General features: G+C 39.3%; 1 protein-coding gene across 7 annotated transcripts in view; it reads left to right on the forward strand.

The window, feature by feature from the left end:
* pard3bb (par-3 family cell polarity regulator beta b) overlaps positions 1 to 16,142 on the forward strand; it is a 275,337-nt gene that overhangs the window by 95,909 nt on the left and 163,286 nt on the right. For 6 of the 7 annotated variants that reach the window (XM_075478942.1, XM_075478941.1, XM_075478945.1 and 3 more), the window contains exons 6-7: positions 10,477 to 10,560; positions 12,663 to 12,788. In XM_075478942.1, the coding sequence (XP_075335057.1) occupies positions 10,477 to 10,560; positions 12,663 to 12,788 (210 nt within the window). Of the gene's footprint in view, positions 1 to 5,402; positions 7,364 to 10,476; positions 10,561 to 12,662; positions 12,789 to 16,142 lie in introns of those variants that run through there. The other variant, XM_075478948.1, reaches the window with a different exon arrangement.

The following is a 16,142-nucleotide window of genomic DNA, read 5'->3' on the forward strand; positions in this document are numbered from 1 at the left end:
GTTCATTGCACAAATAGCTTGCAGTTATGCAAGATACTGTGGCACGCTAGGCTCAAATGCCATCACTCACTTTGTGATCAATGTTTTGTCTAGACAATTTCGTCTAACAGCCTACCGGCACTTTCTTGAGTGGGTCCTGCAAGGAGCAGAGGGCGTCGTGTCGTGTTACCTGCTTGTGTCGTGCAGGCTATCCGCCAGAACTACCCAGCTCCAGACGGCCAGTACTGCGGGCACCAAGAAGTGGAGGACGCTCAGGAGATAGTTTCCTTGTTTTACATTCATTCAACAGTTGTATTGTTTGTATAGTTATTTAATTAAATGGTTAAATGTACGTTGTTGTGGTTCTTAGTAGCCTAATGTTGCTCCAAGTGTATTCGAGTTATTTAACGACCAACATTTAAGAACTGGAACAATATAGCTACTGTTACCTCAGATGACAAAACGACAGAATTGTGATCATAGCCTACCTATAATTACTATAAATTATGAAGCATTACAAGTATACATTGCATTATAAGTTTGTTGCAAATCAGTTACCTCCTTCCAAGTTTATGATGCTATTCTAAACTTTGTTGAAGGCAGACAGGAGAGAAGGAGTGACATTTTGTTTTTTAATTCACAAAATAAGAATTGTCATGAACATAAAGACACACAAACAACAGTATCCACACGATTAAAAAAAAGGTATTGACCCTGTGATTGAGTATACAGTAAAGTGCTCGATGGAAGTGCAAACAGGTAAGGCAGTGCAAGGATAAGGTAAAGACCATATAAGACAAAGACATTTAGGACATATAAGACATGGTAATATTACAAAATGTATCACGAGGAATGGGTTAAGGTACAGCTGACGTCTGGCGCTGTCTGGGATTCAATGTTTTCTGATGATGAGGACAACTCTGCAGCAGACGTCGACGTCGTTTTAGTCTGAAATGTCATACGTTCAATAACGTTAAAAACATTTGAATAACGTCAGACTAACACAGTAAAACATGGTGGATTTACATCGCTAATAACGAACTTATTTAGATCTACATAGCAAAGTGTCTAACGTTACATTGCTAACTTTGCTGACGAGTGGAGTTAACGAGGCAGACACACTAGAACAGCAAGCGACCAAAACATACAAGATATTTACTTTGTAAACAGCCAAATCATATGAGATGTGCTGCTGTACAGCAGACGACTATATCAGTGTGTGTTCTCAGTAGCCGCTAGAGTCGAGTTAGAAAAAAAGCCTTACCTCCAGGCAAATGCGTTTAGCATTGCTAGCAGTTCCAAAAGTTCCTGGCTTTTTGCACAAGTCCAACTCTTTGGGTAATCTATGAAAACTTACTCCGTGTATTTTCCCTGTGCTGGCTGAACATCCCGGTACCATGCAAGTGCACACCATTTCGATACACAAATGAGGAGTAATTCACGAATGATTTCGCAAACTCTTCACTAGAAATTGTGTGACATGATTTCCAGGTAGCGTAGTCGGTGCTACTCTCGGGGGAGTGGCCTGAGGATCTTGAGCATTGCAATGCACTATGGGGATTGTTGTCTTTAATCCAAAAGCACAAAAAAGTCATTTTCTGCCTTTTCTCGATCAAGAAGGCACCAAATTAGAAATTTATGCTACTATTCTACCACATATATGGCCCACTTTCAATACATATTCATGTCTCCACTGGTGGAATGTTCCTTTAATGAATCCGTGTCTGCTCATCCTGGATTGGCCTTTGTGCAACCAACTAAGCCCGGGCGCCAATGTTTTGGATTCCTTGAACCTGGCTAAGTAACTCATCCTGGATGTCTAAATCCTACGTTTGTGCAACGGGTCCCAGTTTTCATTCTGTTTTCACTCTGTTTTCATTCTGTTTTCACTCTGTTTTCATTCTGTTTTCACTCTGTTTTCATTCTGTTTTCACCCTGTTTTCACTCTGTTTTCATTCTATTTTCACTCTGTTTTCATTCTGTTTTCATTCTGTTTTCACTCTGTTTTCATTCTGTTTTCACTCTGTTTTCACTCTGTTTTCATTCTGTTTTCATTCTGTTTTCACTCTGTTTTCATTCTGTTTTAATTGTGTTTTCATTCTGCTTTCACTCTGTTTTCATTCTCTTTTCATTCTCTTTTCAATTTGTTTTCATTCTGTTTTCACTCTGTTTTCATTCTGTTTTCACTCTGTTTTCATTCTGTTTTCATTCTGTTTTCATTCTGTTTTCACTCTGTTTTCATTCTGTATTCTCTCTGTTTTCATTGTGTTTTCTCTCTGTTTTCATTCTGTTTTCACTCGGTTTTCATTCTGTTTTCATTCTGTTTTCACTCTGTTTTCACTCTGTTTTCATTCTGTTTTCATTCTGTTTTCACTCTGTTTTCATTCTGTTTTCACTCTGTTTTCATTCTGTTTTCACTGTTTTCATTCTGTTTTCACTCTGTTTTCATTGTTTTCATTGTGTTTTCACTCTGTTTTCACTCTGTTTTCATTCTGTTTTCATTCTGTTTTCACTCTGTTTTCACTCTGTTTTCACTCAGTTTTCACTCTGTTTTCATTCTTTTCAATCTGTTTTCATTCTGTTTTCACTCTGTTTTCATTGTGTTTTCACTGTTTTCATTCTGTTTTCATTCTGTTTTCATTCTGTTTTCACTGTTTTCATTCTGTTTTCATTCTGTTTTCATTCTGTTTTCACTGTTTTCATTCTGTTTTCATTCTGTTTTCACTCTGTTTTCATTCTGTTTTCATTCTGTTTTCACTCTGTTTTCACTCTGTTTTCACTCTGTTTTCATTCTGTTTTCACTCTGTTTTCATTCTCTTTTCAATCTGTTTTCATTCTGTTTTCACTCTGTTTTCTTTGTGTTTTCATTGTGTTTTCATTCTGTCTTCACTCTGTTTTCATTCTGTTTTCATTCTGTTTTCATTCTGTTTTCACTCTGTTTTCATTCTGTTTTCTCTCTGTTTTCATTCTGTTTTCTCTCTGTTTTCGTTCTGTTTTCACTATTTTTCCAATCTGTTTTCATTCTGTTTTCACTCTGTTTTCACTCTGTTTTCATTCTGTTTTCATTGTGTTTTCACTCTGTTTTCATTCTGTTTTCATTCTGTTTTCACTCTGTTTTCATTCTGTTTTAGCTGTTTTCATTGTGTTTTCATTGTGTTTTCACTCTGTTTTCATTCTGTTTTCATTCTGTTTTCATTCTGTTTTCATTCTGTTTTCACTCTGTTTTCATTCTGTTTTCATTTTGTTTTCACTCTGTTTTCATTCTGTTTTCATTCTCTTTTTAATCTGTTTTCACTCCGTTTTCACTCCGTTTTCACTCTGTTTTCATTCTGTTTTCATTCTGTTTTCACTCTGTTTTCATTCTGTTTTCACTCTGTTTTCATTCTTTTTTCATTGTGTTTTCACTCTGTTTTCATTCTGTTTTCATTCTGTTTTCACTCTGTTTTCATTCTGTTTTAGCTGTTTTCATTGTGTTTTCATTGTGTTTTCACTCTGTTTTCATTCTGTTTTCATTTTGTTTTCACTCTGTTTTCATTCTGTTTTCATTCTCTTTTTAATCTGTTTTCATTCTGTTTTCACTCCGTTTTCACTCCGTTTTCACTCTGTTTTCATTCTGTTTTCATTCTGTTTTCACTCTGTTTTCATTCTGTTTTCACTCTGTTTTCATTCTTTTTTCATTGTGTTTTCACTCTGTTTTCATTCTGTTTTCATTCTGTTTTCACTCTGTTTTAACTCAGTTTTCACTCTGTTTTCATTCTTTTCAATCTGTTTTCATTCTGTTTTCACTCTGTTTTCATTTTGTTTTCACTCTGTTTTCATTCTGTTTTCACTCTGTTTTCACTCTGTTTTCACTCTGTTTTCATTGTGTTTTCATTGTGTTTTCATTGTGTTTTCATTGTGTTTTCACTCTGTTTTCATTCTGTTTTCACTCTGTTTTCACTCTGTTTTCACTCTGTTTTCATTCTGTTTTCACTCTGTTTTCACTCTGTTTTCATTGTGTTTTCATTGTGTTTTCATTGTGTTTTCATTGTGTTTTCACTCTGTTTTCATTGTGTTTTCACTCTGTTTTCATTCTGTTTTCATTGTGTTTTCACTCTGTTTTCATTCTGTTTTCACTCTGTTTTCATTCTGTTTTCACTCTGTTTTCACTCTGTTTTCATTCTGTTTTCATTGTGTTTTCACTCTGTTTTCATTCTTTTCAATCTGTTTTCATTCTGTTTTCACTCTGTTTTCATTCTGTTTTCACTCTGTTTTCATTCTGTTTTCACTCTGTTTTCACTCTGTTTTCATTCTGTTTTCATTGTGTTTTCACTCTGTTTTCATTCTTTTCAATCTGTTTTCATTCTGTTTTCACTCTGTTTTCATTCTGTTTTCACTCTGTTTTCATTCTGTTTTCACTCTGTTTTCACTCTGTTTTCATTCTGTTTTCATTGTGTTTTCACTCTGTTTTCATTCTGTTTTCACTCTGTTTTCATTCTGTTTTCACTCTGTTTTCATTCTGTTTTCACTCTGTTTTCTCTCTGTTTTCATTCTGTTTTCACTCTGTTTTCATTCTGTTTTCACTCTGTTTTCATTGTGTTTTCATTGTGTTTTCACTCTGTTTTCACTCTGTTTTCATTCTGTTTTCACTCTGTTTTCATTCTGTTTTCACTCTGTTTTTATTGTGTTTTCATTCTGTTTTCACTCTGTTTTCACTCTGTTTTCACTCTGTTTTCACTCTGTTTTCATTGTGTTTTCATTCTGTTTTTACTCTGTTTTCATTCTGTTTTCATTCTGTTTTCATTCTGTTTTCACTCTGTTTTCATTCTGTTTTCACTCTGTTTTCATTCTGTTTTCATTGTGTTTTCACTCTGTTTTCACTCTGTTTTCATTCTGTTTTCACTCTGTTTTCATTCTGTTTTCACTCTGTTTTCATTGTGTTTTCACTCTGTTTTCATTGTGTTTTCATTGTGTTTTCACTGTTTTCATTGTGTTTTCATTGTGTTTTCATTGTGTTTTCACTGTTTTCATTCTGTTTTCATTCTGTTTTCATTCTGTTTTCATTCTGTTTTCACTCTGTTTTCATTCTGTTTTCACTCCGTTTTCATTCTGTTTTCATTCTGTTTACACTCATTTAGTTGAGATTCTACTGTGATAAACTACTGAGGTTACATTTGGTTAAATGTTCAGAAAAGACTCTGCATGTGTTAGTTGAAGATGAGTTGTGTTTGGTTGGTCTGCATTCGTGTTTATTGGTCTTTTTTTGTGTGTGTATCTGTCCCACTTTCTCATCATTATAAGCTGTATTCTAAACCAGATCAAGGCCATCACAGATATAGTTGGTGTAAAAAAAAAAAAAAAAAAAAAGCTCCATCATTAGCTCACAACAAAAGACTGCCAAAACAGGGTCAGGGTCACACACACACACACACACACACACACACACACACACACACACACACACACACACACACAGAGCACAGAGACATGCTTAGGCTGCCATACACACATGGTCTCAAAAATAAACAGCTACAAAGACACTTGCATCTGCTATTTTTACAGGCAGACACAACTGAGCACAGAGCATACACACATGCACTAATGAGTGCCGCTTAATTAACGCTGGGGTGCAGAAAGCCCTGTGTCTCCTATGGGCCTTTTTTTGTTTGTGTCCATGTGTTTATTTTGGCTCCGTGGGGCAGGCTCCTACGTTCAAACACTAAGGCAGGATAGACAGTGAACATGGAAAATATACCCACAACATGCTGCTGGGAATCTGTTTAAGAGTGAGGCCCTTTAATAATTGGCATGCTACTTAAGGGATTATATCCTGATACCAGGATTGGCAGTAATGAAGTGACTTACTGTATTTTTGATTTTTCTTCATTTCCTGGATTTAACCTGAAAGTCTCACTCAGACGAACAACAACACAGTTGAGTTTTAAGGATCATACAGGACCGAAGGGCCCATATTACCAGACTATGTCTAATGGCATGACTAATGGCAAACAAAGACAGTAAATGGGCAAATTGTGATTTTAGATAGTGGCTGTTACATCAGCGTTCAATGGATCATTTATTATTGTGTGTTTTAGAAACACCAGGAAGGACCAGAATGCATTTCATTGTTACTAAAAACAACAGAATAAATAGAAATGTGACATAAACTTACTGGTATATAGGGAGAGTTATAGCTTTTTGGTGGTCTTACCTCAGAATTAGCCACTTTAGCTCCTCTATAACAACCTAAATGCTACTGTATGCAACACAGACGGAAACGGACAAGACATAAATGCACTCTCCTTAAAGAGTGTTGGAAGCAATCAGTTTCTTTCTGCTGCAGTCTGGAATTATCTTACTGTAATACACAATTCTGCCGGCTAAATGAATGTCTAAGCAAACTTAAGAGAAACTATTTCAGTTTCATTACCTGTGATGGAGGTATTGAATAAAATCCCCGTAATATAAAGGTTAATATAGAGGTACAGATTTGAAACACCCACTCACATTTGTGTCATTGTTCTCTACAACTTTTTCCCTGCACATATCCTCTTATGCACACACACTGTTTGCATATGAACCATCTCAGCTGTGAGTAATGTAAAAGTGATGTAATGGTTTTTGTGGTCGCTGGGGAAACGATCCTTGAAATTGCGAAAAGTCTGAAATGAGTAGAGAAATGCAGCCATAAATAGTGGAACAGCAAAGCATTGGTTAAGCGAACGTGCATGTTTGTGTGCGGCCTTGTCTCAGTCTGATTGTAGTATATGTTCTAACACACACATTGTGTGAAAGAGTGAGTGCTCCTGTGCCTTTAAATGTGAAGCCTACATCTATTCCCACCAGCATGTACACCAGAAAACTCCTTCCAGTAGAATCAAAATCCCCTTTTTTATACTGAAAAACAAATTTACTCTAAATGAGTTTATTTAAGTGGCGTTTCGAGTTTATCATATTTCTCTGTGAATACTGCGCCGTATGGAAGCCTGGTGGCGAGCAGGTAAATATGTTTCACCGGGTGCACAAAACTTTTTTGTGGTTGAAATACACATTTGCATGCGGGGTTATGGGAAGGAATGGAGTCTTCCAGTGATGGTGCTGTGATACTAATCTGTGTGTTTGTGCCTCTCTCGCTGCATTTGTTCCCCTGACAACCTGTTAAGTTTCTACAATCTCTACCTGTATTCTCAAAATGGAATATTTGATTATTATTCATCATTTTATTTATTCACTCATCCTTGAAATGACTGGTGATCTTTCAATGCTTGTGTTTTTACTTTAATGAACCTAAAGTTGTGTACATTGTCTTTGCTTCTTTCGCTTCTGGTTCTGTGTTTAGTGAGCTGTAGAGAGAAAGGAAAAAAGAAGAAAGGAAATGGGTTGATGGATAAGAGCAGGGATGAGGGTGAGATGCATTGAGATGAAGAGAGTGGTTTGGTGATGCCTATGCTCCTTTTTTATTCCTCCTCTGTGTTTCTGTCTGTCATAGTGAGGATCAGTAAAGTGGCAGCTGGATAAAGAGAACACCTGCTCTCTTCATCTCTCTTTTCTTCTCTCTGTGCCGGTCTCCCCCTTTATACATTTGGCTCTTTTTTCCTCTCTCTTATTCACTCATTGTGCTCCGTCTCTCTTTTCTCAAGTCTCACCCATTTTGTCTCTCTCTGTCCCCTTCATTTTTTTGCATTGATGCAGCCTGTCAAACATCCCCCAGAAAAAGAATGAAAAGGAAATGCAAATGGTTCTCAATTGCTTGTGCGCGTGTGTGTTGTAGGTGGAGTGTTCAGATCAGAGGCACAGCAGCAGGAATGGAGAGAGGGGGATGCGTGTTATTTTCCTGTTTATATTAATCCTATTCATTAGCCTTGTCTAATTAATTCAGTACCTCCCCTTTCTCTCATTTCACTGTTTCCCGTCCGAACCTTTCCACCTTTTCCCCTCTGTCCCATTCTCTCTGCTCTTTCCTTTCTCTTGCCATTCTTACATTGACCCTATGATACGGAAATGGCAGTCTCAGTCTTTAGGACTATGGTGGGTGAAACATCTCAAGTAACTGCAAGCATGAAATGTGGTGCGACTACCATATTACTTCAAGCTGTGACTGAGATCTTTATTTGCCTCAGCTGCAGAAGGTAATAGGCATCTATGTTAGAAGCAGGTAAAAAAAGGCCTGCTCAAGAGCTAATGTTTGGTTGGCCCCTCCTGGGAAAATGATAGAAACATGGTCGGGCTGCAGGGTTATTTATTTATTTATTAGGGGGGCATCTAAGACATGACAAATATATACAGACAGCACACGGTTGCTAAGTAACAGTGATTTTGTTTATTTGATGTGAGAGCTTGGAGCGTGTATGTGTGTGTATGTGTTAGCTTATCTTTGTCCAAAACATAAAAAAAGTTCAAACCCAGTAGCCCGGTTCCCTCTCCTGTTTCTATATCTTTTAAAGTGCACAAAGAAAATGTGTACCTGAGCTTGAGGTGGAGCTCGTTTGGAAGAAGATCCGATGCCTGTTGGGGGCGGGAGGACAACTTGAACAGGTTGGAATGACGGGACTCACCAGCTGAGGTCACAACAAAGGGCTCGTGACTGGCTGCTGGCTTCCTCGATATTATATAATATCCCAGATATAGAATAGAATAGAATAGAAAAATACTTTATTCATCCCCCAATGGGGTAAATTCAAAAAAGATATTTCCTAAGATGGAGATGAATCTCAGTTTTTCCCATGTGTTTGTCCACTCCAATAAAAAAAAGAAAAAAGAAGTCTTTTCACTGTATGAGCTGTACTGTCAGGTTCAGACCACTATTGTTGAGCTCCAACCACTTGCAGTGTTGGAACACTATGGAGTGTCGTTCATTCTGTTCCAACCAGTCGCTTGAATCGTGTCTGATGCAAGCCTCTTTTTTTTGCAGCTTTTCAAAGGATTGTTTCAGATTTGTTTCACAGGTGACTGAAAACATTTAGAACATTTAGCACATTTAGAAATCTTACCAAAAGCTATTTTGCATCTAAAATTCTATCGTATACCCTACATAGTCCAGTATGCAGTATCCTGTACGGGAATAATAAGTATCTTTCTGATGGTGTATCATCACCTGACGTCTCATAGTGTTACTGATAGTTGGAGCTCTGTTATCCCTTTAACTGGTCAGAGGTGCGTTAACATGAACAGATGTGACGAAGTGATTTAGAAGATAAACTGGGAAGAGAACCTCTATGTTCACCCTTGAAAAGTCTACTTTATTACTGTTGCATTGCATTGTGGGAGGTTCCTGTTGATGTTCTGTCCTCTGCTGGCATATTGAAATATTCCTCACTGCACATGCTGCTGGACATAATGAAAAATCTCACGTATTATTCTCGCATATTAAGTAGGAATTTAGTATGACGGATGGAGTTAAAGTCATTTTTGTCCTGTCTTGCATTTATGTGTTCCCAGTTGTCTTGATTAATTCAGTTTCGCTAAGTAGTGATGGGGCAGCATCAGCTTTGTGTTTGTACATGTGACTGTGAGACAGAGTTTCACCCTGAGACAAAGAGAGAACTCGTTTCTTCACTTTGCATCTCTCCCCTGTTCCCACCTACGTCATCAGTTACCCCCTCTCTGGAGTTCATCAGAATCTGCACTGCTATCTGTTGATGGGGATTTAGGGAGGGGTGGATGGTCCAGAGAGAGGCAGACAAAACCAGCAGGGTTGGCGAGACAGACGTCGAACAAAAAAGCTCAAAACAGAGTTCACGCAAACTCACACACACACACACACACACACACACACACACACACACACACACACACACAGAAAGAAGGTCACGAGAGGATTAATTGCTGTGCTCTGATAGATAGACTAATCAAACATACAAAGACTTCAGCACGCACAAACATTAAAACACAGACAGAATGTAAAGCGGATGCACACTTGAATAATCCTAACAAGACGGAGACACTGAAAGATTGAAAGTAGGGAAGAAACCCATCGAGAGGAAAGGAGGGAAAAAGTTATTGAAAAAAACACACACACACACACATCCACTCATGTCTCGTCCTTTATTGGTTTTGAATAGACTGTCAGCATTCCCTTCTCTGAGGCCCATGTTCACAGGCACGGATTAAGTCCTTAACAAAAAAGTATTTTTTAGCACAGTGAAGGCATCCATGGAAAGTGTCAGCCTCAGATAGAACTTCTCCAAACTTTACCTTTCAGGACTGTTTTAATTTTGCTTTGTTTGTACGAGTTTCCATTTTACATCATGTTTCAGCTTCTTTGAATACATGTGCTTCAGTGTGACATCTTAATGTTTGCAGTTAGCTTCTGTCACACACAACTATCACCCTGCTGGATTTGGACTGCCCGTGTGCATGTAGACCTAATCACTGAATAAGATTCATCTCATTGTCTTCCATCACCTTCATCCTTTGTATTCTTGATGGGGATTACACTCTAACTCTCAATGATCAATATTATTGTTGTCTCTTTGTGTGCATTTAACTGCATGTGTGTGTGTGTGTGTCTGTGTGTAGCCTGACCAGAATGGTGGAGATCCTGGGTGAGGACAGTCCACTTGGAATCCATGTGGTCCCCTACTGCTCATCACTCAGTGGACGGTGAGTTGTGTGTGCACAGGCTCATTTGTACAGAAACAAGACATATTCACCTGTAGAAGACCTAATAATGACTTTACCAGTTAGGGTACTGTGCTAAGACGGTGTGTATTTGTTCAGTGTGTCTGAATTACAAGCACAGGCATACAGTAGATTATAGGAAGATAAAACTGCTCAGCATGCACAGTTTTTCTGTCAGTGGCGGAAAGATTTCAGAAAGCAAAGCAGGATGACTTTTGATGATTGTTCTCATGACCCTGATGACCCTGTCACTATCCTCCCATCAGGGTTCCTCCTCTCCTTTCACTTTGTCTCATGCCCATCTCCCCGTCTGCATTAACTTAAATAACATCTCGTAGGGATATACACACCTTATTCACAGTATTATGTCCTAGGGCTGAACGATCTATCGTTTTCGACCGAAAATCGCGATCTCAGACAACACGATTTTGCGATCGTCAAAGCTGCGGTTTTTTTTGGTGCATAATTTTTTTTTTTTTTAAAGCTGCCGTCGGCAGGTTTTCAAAATTGCGAGTCTAAAGTCGGAAAATTCGAACTGATACAACTTTCAGGTCCCTTTCCAACCTCTAACAAGCTCCGAATCCCCCCCCAAACCCCTCCCCCTCTGTGGACGAGGTTGTGCACGTGAGTTCACACCAGTGTGAGCGCACACAAGCTGGGGCAGACTCACGCTCAGCAGCGTGTGCACAAGCTGTGATTGACAGGTAGGATTCCTCCACCCTAACTTGATTGGTTAAAAACAGCCGGGAGCGCTCGGTTTTTGCAAGCATGATTACAGGCTTCAGAGGGAGCTACAGATTTCGTTATTTTTCCTAAACAGCCTTATTTAATATTCTAGTTCCAGAATCCCATGACAGTTCAAGCTAATATGACTAAAAAAAAGTTGCCGACCGCAGCTATTTTTTGGGGCTTTTTATGCCTTTAATGTTAGGACAGTTTGAGAGAGATAGGAAGCAGGGGGCAGAGAGAGGGGAAAGACACGCAGCACAGGGCCGCCCGGTGTGGGAGTCGAACCGGGGCCAGCCGCATTGAATTAATTTACACTGAAACTTGATTTAAAGAAAATAAATCGTGGTTGAAATCGAAATCGCAATCTCTGCCAGAAAAATCGCAATTTCAATTTTTTCTTAAAATCGTTCAGCCCTATTTTGTCCTAATATTATGTATTATGTAGTAGGGGTGGGTATTGGCAAAGAAGTCACGATTCGATTCGAATCACGATTCACATGCCACGATGCGATACTATCACGATGCATCACGATACTTGAATTATTGCGATGCATCGCGATGCATTGCGATATTGCATTGTCATGACGATTATTTTGCACACCCCTATTATGTAGTATTATGCTTCATGGCATCTTACAAAGCACTCATGTTCTAAGGTTCATAGTAAGATTCACTTATTATAGGTGATTTTGGGCTTGTTTTTTAACAACAGCATTGGTTGTTTTCATAGATTGTTGTATGTCTTTGTTACAAGATCTGATGGAAAAAAGAACAGAGGGCGAATCCTGAGTAGGTTAGTGCTCGGCACTCTGAAGGATAGGGCTGTAATTAAGGTTTTAGATAGGCACCAACATTGCATTTGCTTAAAGGGAACTTAAGCAGTGTGAGTGAGTCATTAATTGGAGTATGCTCTGTAACATATAAGTGGAAATGTAAATGGAAAATCGTATCTGCAGTGTTTGTACAAAGCATAATAGTAATATTGTCCTTAGATTAAAGTCAGGAGTGGGACTGCTGTACACAAAGCACTGTGACATTCTGGTGGCTCTAAATGCTTTTATCTTCTCTCTCACATATTTATCTACATTTGTGCTCATCTCTACATCTTGTTTATATGTGCGTTTATCAGTGGGGATGTTTTCTCATCTACTGGTTAACGTGTGACAACATTAGTGGTGCAAAACTACAGTGAAGATAAATAGCTGTTACTCAGTAAAGCATGTTCACTGGGGCTACATTAGCTGGTATGTTTGGTCTTCTTAGTCATACTGATGGACCCAGTGCACGTTCCTCTCAACCTGCACATGGATGGAACGTTTCGAACCGAGATCTTTAATCTCCGTCTCTCCTGCCAGGTCTCTTGGTCTGTTTATCCGTGGAGTGGAGGAAGAGAGTCGTTCAAAAAAAGAGGGCTTGTTTCAAGAGGACGAGTGCATCGTCAAAATCAACAACACGGACCTCATGGACAAGACGTTTAGCCAGTGAGTATAACTCAGTTTATCTGTGTTGAAAAGAAAAGGGAAACACTTCCCTTTCAATAAAGTGAGTATTAATTCGGGAGTGTTTGCAGTCAATGCGGCAGTTATTTATTTTTATTTTTTATTATTATTTAGCCATAAACGATGCAACTAATGCTCAAGACAGGTAGCTGCTTTGTCGGCAGTACAAACGGATAGTACGTTTATATTGCATGCATGAAGTACAGAGATGGCTGCAGACATTTGCATCAAAACTAAAGCAAACAGAAAGAAAAGAAGAGGTCTTCTGCAGTCTCTGCAGGTCAAACCAGGCAGGCCCAGATGTTTCTGCCATCAGGTTGTTAACAGCTGCTTCATATTTGTTTATAAAACCAGCTCCTTCAGACTCAGCTGGTGTCCCAGCTGATTCCAAGCAGAGAGCAGCATGTTTGAACGTCCTCTTTCCCAACTGGGTTCAGGCTTAAGAGGTGGTTAAAAAGAATATGTCTGGAGAGTAGGGATGGGAATCGAAAACTGGTTCTTGTTGAGAACCGGTTCCCAGTGTTTCAATTCCTTGGAATCGTTTGGCGATTTTGAAAACGATTCCCTTATCGATTCCAGTGCAGCCAGCAGCCAACAGTAAACATGGCGCCCAAGCTGTACAAACGCTCGAAAGTTTGATTACACATCCCTAAAAAAGACGACAACAGGGCAACTTGCAAAGTGAATATTTCACCAAAGGGAGGAAATACTACCAACATGCAATAACTATGAATGAATGTCGCATTTTCGATCTGCTCCGGACTAACGTTGGTGAATCTGAACCCAGCAGCAGCAACGTTAGCAACGTTAGCAACGTTAGCATGTCCTCGGCTAACACTGCAGGTCACTAACTAACTAACTAACAAACACTGCCTATCATGTTAGCGCCATTTGCCTCATTGTAAAACCTGCTGTTAGTAACGGTTAAGGTTAAATGAATGCCTTCTCAGGCATTACATTTAGATGAAATCATGAGACACAGAGCCTGACTGGCTCAGAGCCAGAGGCTGGTGGTACTACCCCCAGTTCACCTCTACCTCCAGCTTCTCCTTTCACCAGAGCAGGGAAGAGTTAAATTACCCAGGCCATGATAGACCAATGTGGACCTCAGCGTTGTTGGGTTTGTGAGGTCATGACTCGTGTTACTTCTAAACTAAACAAAGTTGATGCTAATCGACCGGTTTGTTGTCCCTTTTCTCCAAATGAGAATCGATAAGGGAACCGATAAAGAACCGAATCGTTAAGCAGAATCGAAAATGGAATTGGAATCGTAAAAATCTTATCAATTCCCATCCCTAATGGGGAGTGACGACAACAGCTTCCCAGAAGTTTTTCAGTGATGGAGGCCAGGAAGTAGCTTTGAACAGACAACTCAGACATATCAGACCATTTAACTGGAGAAAAGAGTAGACCACTATGAAATAGGGTTTTTGTGATGAACCTCAGTGCTCCATTGTAGACTATATCACATGCATGTAAGCATAGCAAAGATGTATGCATGTAAATGACATGTCCATAATCCATCATACACATGAAAGTGGTCGCGTCTCGTCTCTTTTTGGCCTGGAACGAAAGATAAGACTGGAATCGTGAGGGAAGGAGGGAAAAAAAGGAAAATGAAGCCTTTTTTCACCAGCTGCTGGTGCCTTATATGCTCTCTTCCTGTTTATGCTTACAGATGTGCCAATAAATCACAAACTCCTGTTTCTTGTTTTTTTCTTGTTTTCCTGGCCATGAATGAAGAAAAGAGAGTTGGTTCCAGATCTTTGCATAGTACTGACAGTGTGCTGGCCTTTCTGTGTCTTCTTCCATCTAATTCCTCAGAGCAAAGATTAAGCTTCGTGTTCGAGTAGCTTTGTCTCAGCAGAGTGCGCTTACTGTACCACTGAAGCACCTGAAACACAGTATCTGGGGATGTAACACGATTATAAATGGGGTTGCTATAGATCAGAAGCACTGATGCAGATCTTATGACAATTACAACACATCACAGTGAACACACAGTCAACACAACAGTCCTTGTCCAGTATTCAGTGTGGAAATAGGCTTATATGCAAGGTATTTTATGCTGTAGTGTAGGTAAATGGATTTTCCTAGTAGAGGTTTCCACCTGTTGTTCAAAAACAGGTGTACAGTCCTGTGTGTGCGCTTTCAAAAACAATTATTCACTCAAGGACCTTTAGTTTTAAAAGCAGAAGTGAACAAAGCCAGACACATTTCAATTTCAATAGCAATCAAACAAACTACTGTAATCCCGCCTGAAATGAGAGCTGCCTCCAAACATTGAGTGTGTTGGGTCTCACACACCAACAGCCAGTATTTTCCCCATTGTTTAGTCATGGCAGGTGGATTGTGGTGTGTGGCTTGAAATTAGTGATATGGGCTTAAAATCTGTCCAAGTAGGTCAATGAAAGTTCACTGTGAATGATGCGTGCTCACACACACACACACACACACACACACACACACACACACACACACACACACACACACTGCCGGTGTCCTTGCCTGGCAGCTGGATTGAGGAAGGAAAATGTGGCTGCACCATGTCCAATAGGAAACACTGGTGGTGTCATCTGTGGACGATGGTCGCGTTACACGTAGCACAGCACACAGATTTCACATGCAGTTTCCTTGTACTGTACTGTTTCGTTAATACAAAGTGTTGATGTTTGGAAAGGTGTGACACAGCTGCGTGCGGAGACTGCCGCTTGTGTGGAACGGCTTCTCTGTGCACATGCTGTACCAGAAGAATGAAGAAGAGATGACCTCCCACCCACGCTGCCATCCTGGTGTAGTGCTCCGTCAACAGACGTTGGCCCTTAGATTCACATAATAAAATCAATGATATCACTATTGTATGAAGGTTGGCGGGCACCACAGGAGGTTTTTCCCCATCTGATGTGTGCAGAATGCTAGTTAGGGCTGAAATTATTTTTATTTGTACATCCATGAAATATTTCATGTTCCCTTTCCTCTATCTTGAATGACTTTCAGGTGAATACTCTTGGAAGTCTAAGTGATTGTAATACATGGCAGATATAGTGCAAACTCATTTGACAATAATTATACATTACATATATGTCCATTATTTATAAATCACAAAGCCGATTTCCTTGGCCACTCAGATTGGTCTTTATATAAAGATACATGTCTGTCTGTCTGTCTGTATATACGTTGTCCAGTTACTTGTCAAGCTTTAAAGTATATTTAATCCATATCTAAACAACAGGAGTAGAATCAAATAGAGTTATGAGGTGAATGATGGTGTGCACCAATCGCTCCTGACTAAATGCTCCCTCTAACTTTATTAGAGTCATCGGATATAGGCTCATT

The sequence above is a fragment of the Odontesthes bonariensis genome, chromosome 12 (assembly GCF_027942865.1).
Source record: "Odontesthes bonariensis isolate fOdoBon6 chromosome 12, fOdoBon6.hap1, whole genome shotgun sequence".
Taxonomy (NCBI): domain Eukaryota; kingdom Metazoa; phylum Chordata; class Actinopteri; order Atheriniformes; family Atherinopsidae; genus Odontesthes; species Odontesthes bonariensis.